At 32.5% G+C, this 9,145-nt stretch overlaps 1 protein-coding gene across 2 annotated transcripts; it reads left to right on the top strand.

Annotated features, from left to right (window-relative positions):
* The first annotated feature begins 4,027 nt into the window (after positions 1-4,027).
* LOC148200892 (peroxisomal 2,4-dienoyl-CoA reductase [(3E)-enoyl-CoA-producing]-like) lies at positions 4,028-8,546 on the top strand. 2 transcript variants are annotated; one of them, XM_088111511.1, is made up of 5 exons: positions 4,028-4,292; positions 5,288-5,447; positions 6,376-6,548; positions 6,622-6,844; positions 8,160-8,546. In XM_088111511.1, the coding sequence occupies exons 1-5, from the start codon at positions 4,107-4,109 to the stop codon at positions 8,312-8,314; spliced, it is 897 nt and encodes a 298-aa protein (XP_087967637.1). In that variant the 5' UTR covers positions 4,028-4,106; the 3' UTR covers positions 8,315-8,546. The 2 variants fall into 2 exon arrangements, with proteins under 2 accessions (XP_087967637.1, XP_087967638.1); XM_088111512.1 differs by lacking the exon at positions 8,160-8,546 and adding an exon at positions 7,237-7,292.
* Positions 8,547-9,145: the final 599 nt, after the last annotated feature.

Here is a 9,145-nt window from a genome sequence, read left to right on the forward strand (position 1 = left end):
ATTCTTAGTGCAAGGAAATATTGGTGTTGTTAGGAGTTGTAGATAAAGCCTTAGGATAGGCAAATGTATGAGGAATGATAGAAGCAACTCCACTCTACAAAGCAGAGCTCTCCACGGATCAGAATGAAGCAGCGGATTAGAGGAGAATGATGAAAGATCTTATGTGCGCCAAATGTTTGATGGAACGTTTTTTAGATGTGTGTATGATGTTTCTCAAGCTCAAACAGCCTTAGGATGTGTGCATGATGTTTCTCAAGCTCAGACAGCCTTCCAAAGGGGAAGGAAGCTAGAGGAGGATGTGCGAAATAGGCACAAGACAGTGAACTCGAAGCAAGGATGCCTAGATAAATCTCAGCAACATTTCTCTATAGCTTTCAAGTTGGGTTTTACAAAGGAGAATGCCTCTCTTTTATAGGTGAAGAGAGGACTCTATACTTGATTTACAAAGCTCTAAAGAATGCCAAAATAAGTGTGTTGAAGACGCAATCCAAGCTTGGGTCGCAAGTCTCGCACGAAACACATTAAAAACGTGTTTTAAATGCTGAAAAATATGGTGTAGAATGGCTAAGCGTGAGCAGCAGGTGGCTGAGCGAATTTCCATTCCGGAAGCCAATTTCCTTTGCATTTCTAATCTGGAAGCTATCTTCTCCAATCCGGAAAACACTTATTTTCTACTCTTCTTTGATTCCTTTGCTTCCTTTAGCTCTCCAAGCTTCTTTGATTGATTCTCCATGGTTTTCAACCTTTATTTAAGGCCTACAAAACAATGCAAATGTTATTTATAAAGTAAATCTATCTAAGACTTAGATAAGGAAAGAGTTTTTGTTGAAAGTCTTTATTCACTTCCCTTTCTTAGTCTTAGTCTAAGTTGATACTTCTTTGGATGGGAAGTCCTTAAAGGAGTTGCCATCAGGGAAGCTTACCTTTGTTTTTGTTATTTGATTGTATGATGAATGTGGGTTTGTTCTTGATTTCCTTGAGGGTTATGGGGAAGCTTATTGTTTGTTTGTGGTTGTATGTTATATGTGTTATTAATTATCTTAATTGATAATCCTTGTTTTGATACATGTGTAATATTTGTGATGAATTTTCCCTATGAATATATTATGTATGTTTTGTTAGGTTATCCCAACAAAGGGTTTGATGCCAAGGGAGAACAAAGTTATGATGCTTGGGGGTTTTCATGCAAATATATGATGTTAGGGTGTGGTGATAATCGTATGTAGTATATTTGGGTTTTATTAGGGTATAACATGTCAATGATTGGATTTGGATTATTCAAGTGATGTAATGTATGTATTAGGGTTTGTTCATAAGGGTATATGAGGTTTGAATGCATGCATGATGTTTTGGGGGAGTTCCCCTCATGATTAGGGTTGTTGCATGTGTGTTTGCATACTTGAATTATGACCAGGATGTGTTTCGATTCGACAGTGATAATCGATTATTTACGCAATTGTTTTGAGTTTGGTTTCGAGATTAATCGATTGTCTAGGATGATAATTGATTATCTCTTCATGCGTGATGAATTCTGGTGATTTGCTAAGTAGAAAATTTGAGATAATCATTTATCATCAATGATAATCGATTATAATAGTGCATTTTGTGTAAATGTGTGTGTTTTGGGAATAATCGATTATCACTTATGATAATCGATTATCCTAGACTACTTTTACTAGAAATAATGCATTTTTGATGAAGAATGAACGTGGACCAAACTTGAGGAGTTATGGAATGTGATTGTAATCATGAGATTAACGGTTATGTTTAGGGTCAAGTTTGACTTGTGGTTGAGATTTGAGCATGAGTGAGTGTTGGAATATACCTGAGTATGTGATTGATGAGCATGAGAGTAGAGAATAAGTTTACCCTTTGTACCCAGTAAATCCTAGTGTTATTTGTGGATAAGTGCTTCCTTTTTCCTTGTGTGCATTGGAAAGGTTGCTTGGGTATTGAGCCTTCGTTGTGTGGGGGTGAATGTGTCTTCCTTGTCCTTGTGTGGCAGAATTACATGTTCCTTAGTTGGATTGTGGGACTACTTGAGCGTATCTGTATGGAGAATCTGCATATAGGGCTGTAGGAACGACTATAGTCGGTGAGATAAGGTACATGAGTGTGACTGATTCTTTCAACTATGGTGTTATGGTACAGTGACACTCATGGTGTTGTTCATGACTTGGATAATCAGGATGGTGGTGTATCTATGATGATAATCATGGTATTTGAGATGCTCCAGGTGATGTTATGTGATAGTAATGTTACTATAATAGTTATAGTAAGTAGTTAGCATAAGTGTTAATGAGTGGATAAACCAAGGGTCTATGTGTCAGATGTTAGTAATGACATCAAGGGTTAGAGATCAAGGGCCAATGATTGACGATTGAGTAATTCATTTTGATTGAATTATTTATGTCAGAGGATTAGAAATAATATTGTTATTACTACTATATATGGGGTGTTTGATTATTGTTGATATAATCAATATGTTTATGTCTTGTTATTACGATTGTTTTACCGGTAACTTACCTCGTGTGTTTGTGTTTTTGTGTTGTGAATGATATTATCGACGATGATCGTATAATGTATTATACGTAAGCAGATGATGTTACAAATGGTATTAAGGCATGATAGATTCAAGAGATGACGAAGGAAAAACTAGGGATTTTTATTTAAAGTTACTAAACTTTAAGACAATTTTTAGTTGAAGTTATTTTATTGCCTTCGTTATTTCTATTGGACAAGTGTTTTTGAACTATTATGTTTTGAATAAATTATGCACGTTAAATGCTAAGGGTTTTCAAAATATGTTTTTGTGACATGATAAAGTTTTGAATTTTATTGATTTTTGAGTAAACTGTGACACTCTGAAAATTAGGGCATTATAGTAGTAAGTTTTTTTTTATAGGTATCTACAACTTCATTGTGGTTGTTGTTGTGACTGCATTAGTCTTGTTGTATTTTTGAACATACTTCTTCTAACATTATGATTGTGCTTTACACTTCCTCATGTGTTACAAACAACTAATTTCTTGGTCTAGATGAACATGTTTTCTATTTCATTACAAATACAAGTTTTTAAATTTAAACATCAATATTTAATGTGATATTGTTTATTGTATCAGTGATTGAATTATTATGGGATGCATATTTATCTCAACTTTTATTGTGTCATTGTGCTATGAAAATATTACGCATGTCTCATTGTGTACTTGGGATAACAAACACAAATTACACTTGATTCTGTTAGGTAATTTTCGACGTACTTACCAATAACTTAATACTTTGATTGGAAGGTATATTCTTTTAGTTATTAATATTTATTGGTAATCATTATCAACAAAGTTATTACCAACTATAAAAATGACCGTCGATAATTCATCAAAATGATAATATTATTAACAGCTTTTAACTATTTCAATGAATTTGTTTAGTATAATTATAAATTATCATATTTTTATAATTCTATCTTTTTGAAAGACTGTATTAATATATTTTATATACAAAATTACATGTTATAATTATTATTGTAAAGTATCTTATTTTATTAGTTTTAAAATAGTGAGATGTTATAAACATTTTTAAGGTGATTGACACTATTCTTATTCTTATATTTAGACTTACGATTTAGTCTTTAATAAGTTTCAAATGGTTCAGGGTAACTTTTTATAACAGATCAATATCCATAAATTGCAATGTTTTCTAGACACGGTGAATTTTCAAATGAAAAATGATACTTGAACAACCATTTTTGACAACATTTAGACACGCACACACGTGTCAAAATCTGAGTGGTCCATTTTTATTTAATTTTTCCAACTGGACCACTCAGATTTTGACACGTGTGCGCGTGTCTAAATGTTGTCAAAAATGGTTCTTCAAGTGTCATTTTCCTTTTCAAATCACCCCAAAAATAATTATTTAATTTTCACCTTTTTCTTTTATAAATATATTTATTTTTTAAAATAATATTATTATGTTAACAGAAATTCGATCACATGTGTAATAAATTTATATATGTAAATACAGTGGAGCAAACAGCGATTTCAACAAAGAAAGCATAGAGACGAAAGGTTTCTCTTGAGAGGACCCAGAAATCGTTGAATCTTATGGAATCGCCGTTCAAAGCAGGAATTCTGAAAGGGAAGGTGGCTCTGATAACAGGAGGAGCCTCTGGAATCGGCTTCGAAATTTCGACGCAATTCGGCAAACATGGAGCCTCCGTCGCGCTCATGGGTCGCCGAAAGCAAGTTCTTCACTCCGCTGTCTCCGTTCTCCAATCCCTCGCCATTCCCGTAATCAATTCACTCCTACTTTTCTCTCCAGTCGCTTTTTTCCTTCAATTTTTTAATTTGTGTTTTCTCGGAGGGAATGATTCTCTCGCTGCTCATTTTTCACTTCCTACACTCTCAGAAATCAAATAAGATTTTGATTCAATTTGTGTGGATTTATAAAAATGAGGTTAACACACTTGTTCCGAACTGAAGTTATTTTTTGTGTATTACAAGGCTTTGCTTCTAGTATGTAAATCTTTCATCCTCAAGTTCTCTGTCAAGTCCACTAGTATTGGCCTGTTTGGACAAGAAGAAAACTATGAGATGAACTTTTTTATAAGTTAAAATTAACATATATTAGTTCATTTGTAAAAGTTATTTCAGATAGTTAGTTTCTCTTTTTTTTTTTAATTTATGTAACTTCAACTTACAGTGAAACTCATTTTGTTCTTTTTTTTCTTTTTTTTTATCTCTTCTAAAAGTTTGTGGAGAAATTTGTTTAAACAGATTTTAGAATTAGGATAATCGCAACCAAGGTATAGTCAGGATTGGACACTGGTATGAGCGTTATGGATTTATCTGAAATGGCGTCTTTATGAATTGAGAGGGAAAAATCTATATAAACTAAGTCACATGAGACTATTTTGGTTTTGAAGTACCTAGACATGTGTTTCCACAAGACATGCGTGGGAAAAATTTAACACGGGAGGATTCGTGGACAAAGTTAGATGTAGTGTGCAAGGTGCTTTTAGTGTTATTCTTAGATGAAAAATAGAGTTTTCTTTTATCAGAAATACATACTGAAATTTTTTAGGCAATGTTAGAGCCAAAACATCAATTTTTATTAGAGAACACAAAACAACGTTGTAGAACTGCATGTAAGTTTTGCCTAGGAACAACTAAACTGATGGACTTTTTGGTCGTGTAAATTGCATCCTGACTCTGAATGTTTTAGTTTTGTTTTTTGTTTTGGCAAGAGTGAATGGGTAATTGATGTGGATTTTGTTCTGGTTTAGGCGGTTGGGTTTGAGGGGGACGTACGGAAGCAAGAGGATGCAGAGAGGGTGGTGGAATCAACGTTTAAGCATTTTGGAAGGATTGATATACTTGTGAATGCTGCGGCTGGGAACTTCCTTGTGTCGGCAGAGGATCTCTCCCCCAATGGCTTTCGCACAGGTTCTGTCTGTGTCACATCTTCTTTTCTTTTCTTTTTTCTTAAGGCAAATGATAAATCGGGATATTGGTTAAAGAATTAAAAATAAAACAGTATATTGAGAAGTGTCATTAATATGTGATTTCCAACGCATCTTCGTTATGATTCTGTTGAAGGGTTGTCTAACTTATCTCATGTAGGATGATAGGTGCAAATCCCTTTTGTAGTTAAATCTGATTAATAGAATTTTTAGATTAATCGATTATGACTTAGTCACATTTTTAGATTACTTTTAGACTTCAGTGATACTCCAATCAAAATTGAAGTTCACCCCGGTCAACATAAATTAACTTAAACTTTTGATACAAACTTCTACCATGGGGATTGGTGAAATTCTTATTCTGACGGAGAACTGAACCAAAAGTACTTAATAAATTGTGTCATATTTTGGAGAACTTATTTATAGTAATTCAAACTTATCTTGTGACATGAGAATGTGTTTGGGAGAGCTTATGGAAATACCTTGTGATGTGTTCATAAGCTGTTTTCAACTTATTTCAATAAGCTCTTCACAAGAATTTATGAAATCAACTTAAACTTATAAGAAAGTATTTCATCTTATTTTCTTTTTGGTCGTCATGGAAACAACTTTTATAAGATCTTATATAATAAGAACTTAATTAGGTTGTTTTCCAAACGGGTCTTAAGTTTTGTCAATTATGTTAACTGTTGTTGGAGACTATACATTTCTTATATCGAAGGCATCGGTGCTTGAAGAAAGCACTAATCCAAAAATGTGGATAGGATAGATTTGTAGTGTTTCAGATGAGTGGTTACTCCAGACACTTTCTTAGTTACTAGCTATCTTAGGTTTAGAGCGTGATGCAAGCATATTCAATTCTACTAATTAAGAGAAAGGAAGTGGTGATAAGATGTAGTTATTCTTGACAGTTTTGGACATTGATTCTGTTGGCACGTTCACAATGTGCCGTGAAGCCCTAAAATATCTCAAGAAAGGAGGAGAAGGAAGGAGCAACTCTTCTGGTGGGGGATCAATAATAAATATCAGTGCCACCTTGCACTACACAGCTTCTTGGTACCAAATTCACGTGTCTGCTGCAAAGGTTTGTAACACATTACTAACATGTTAAAATCATCTTGCTGGCATTCACCTTTAAAATTTCTATTATTCACCAGGCAGCTGTTGATGCCACTACAAGAAACTTGGCACTAGAATGGGGAACAGACTATGACATTAGAGTCAATGGAATTGCTCCAGGTCCAATAAGTGACACTCCTGGCATGAGTAAACTAGCTCCCGACGAAATAAGTAGCAAAGCCAGAGACTATATGCCACTTTATAAACTTGGGGAGAAATGGGATATAGCCATGACTGCACTTTTCCTAGCGTCAGATGCAGGTTGGTCGCTTTGTCTATTCACCCAAATTATTGTTTTAATCTTGTTACATGCTTTTATTTGGGCAATAAAATGTTTCTGTATATATTAATGAATGAATGTCCCGTTGAATTTCTTGAACTTCTCGTTCCTCTTAATTTTGAGCAGCTCACAAACAAAACAAAAAAATATCAGAAAGTTACAGAAATGAATTCTAAATAAAATTATTTTCAGTTCAGAATATTAGTTTAGAATTTAAGTACTCTCTTCACCACGTCCCAATCAGCTAATACTGTGTTAAGAATGTTTCACCAAATTATTTAGTACCAAGTTGAATATGTGCAGTGCAATACTATATGGTAGGAAATTGTTAGGAAATCTTGGAACATATGTTCCTAACTTCTTTCGACATCAGGGGATGCATTTAAATTTCTTGCACGATTAACAAGCAGCTGATTCAGGGTTTTCTGTTTTAGTTTTGGCAGCAAAAATTGCAAGATTTAGGTATGTGTAACTCTGTACATAAGTCATATTCTTCTTATTCGTACTATATTCCACAATTATACGAGTGGTATCTTAAACAGTTTCTAGTTATGTGTATTACTCTTGTAATATCTAGTTATCCTGTCGTTATTTTTGGTCTCTTTTTTATAATATTTAAACAGATATAATAAGTTTATAATATAAAAATGTCTTTCTCTTGGTTGCAATTCTCTTTTATATAATAGTCTTGGCTGCTAGCATTCTATTCCTATTCTAGATTTGATTGAAACAAAGAAAAATTTTTGCAGCCTATACTCCCTGAGGGTGTAATTTATGTTTTTTTCAAAAAAAATATCTCATTTTTGTGATCTCTATTAGTGATTAATCTGTTGTTCTATTTTGTACCTGTACTGTACACGCTTTCTTAACCGATCCCAACCTGTATTGCATGTCTATGTGATCTTTGATATCTTGGTTGAATTGTTATCCTTTGGCTAGATATGTATCCAGTGACACTGCATACATGCATACTTTTCTATTTATCCAAGAATGCTGTAGCATAAGTTGGAAAAAATCAATCGTTCTTAACTTTAGAAAACAAAAATGGATTGGTGTAAAAACACCTCGAAATATTTCTAATTTCTAGGTCATCATCAAACAGTTATCACGGTGATAGACTCTTTAAAACATATCTAATTAATATCTTTTACTTTCACTCTTTTCATGTTTCACCCATCTTGGAAAAAAATTGTTGACATGTTAAATTCTTTGATGGGGGCAATGTTTTTATACGTACATAGTTCATAATGCTTTTCACCGATGGAAAATTGAAAAAATTTGTCGAAAATTGTGAAGGAAAATTCATCAATGGTGACGTTGTGATAGTTGACGGAGGACTTTGGCTGAGCCGGCCTCGTCATTTAGCAAAAGAGGCTGTGAAGCAAGTATCTCGATCAGTAGAAAAGAGATCAAGAAATGCACCAGTTGGTGTTCCAAAAAGCAAGCTCTGAACCACCACATTCAGGTTTTAGCTCCTTTACACAACGGGAATCATTCTATGATTTATAGAATATTACTTATAATGTGTTACTTTTGAATTATTAAATCAATTAATGATTCGTAGAAAATTATGGATATGGAAGCCATGATGATGTGTTAATTTTCAATTGTTAAACAGGTGAATTTTCTCAAATTGTACAACTCAAAATAAAATTAAGCTGTGATTCCCTTTATTATAATTCATATACATTGTGTTATCTTCAACACTTACACAAATCTAGCTGTACCTTATAGGCTCAACTCCTCTTTTACCTCCTAGTCAATACTTTTACATTTAAAAAAAAAATATTTTTAATCTCTCAACTTTAATACATTAATCTTTAAAATTTAAAAATAAATTAATACATTTCTTTTAACTCAATTATTTTTACTTTTTCACATTTTAATTGTGTTTTATGTTACCATTTAAATTATTTGACACATTTGTAAAAAAAAAATTAATGTAATTGTGTTAAAATGTCTATATTATTTCATTATAAAAGTTTAAATATCAAAAATAATTTCAAATAATTACAAATATTAATTTCGCTTTAAAATTCAAAAACAAAATACATTTAACAATAAGACTTTCAAAAATAAAACATAAGTTATTTGTCACTTTTTTTGAATTATTTTGGTTTAAAATCAGTTTTTAAAATAAAAATAACTTGGTAAGTTCTTTTAGGATGATTTTGTTTAAGTAGCATTTTGTCAAATAAAAAGAACATTCTAAAAGAAATAAAAGTTATTAATTTCAATTGCATAAGGTATTTTATCGATAATTGAAATAAGTAAAAATGGTA

The sequence above is a fragment of the Vigna umbellata genome, chromosome 4 (genome assembly GCF_029865625.1).
Source record: "Vigna umbellata cultivar VRB3 chromosome 4, Vumbellata_1.0, whole genome shotgun sequence".
NCBI classification, from domain to species: domain Eukaryota; kingdom Viridiplantae; phylum Streptophyta; class Magnoliopsida; order Fabales; family Fabaceae; genus Vigna; species Vigna umbellata.

Bases quoted from the DNA above. Each gene is read 5' to 3' on its own strand.
- LOC148200892 (XM_088111511.1), top strand. From the start codon at position 4,107: ATGGAATCGCCGTTCAAAGCAGGAATTCTGAAAGGGAAGGTGGCTCTG. The intron at 4,293-5,287 runs GTAATCAATTCA...GTTCTGGTTTAG, and splicing joins TCCAATCCCTCGCCATTCCC to GCGGTTGGGTTTGAGGGGGA. The intron at 6,549-6,621 runs GTTTGTAACACA...ATTATTCACCAG, and splicing joins TTCACGTGTCTGCTGCAAAG to GCAGCTGTTGATGCCACTAC.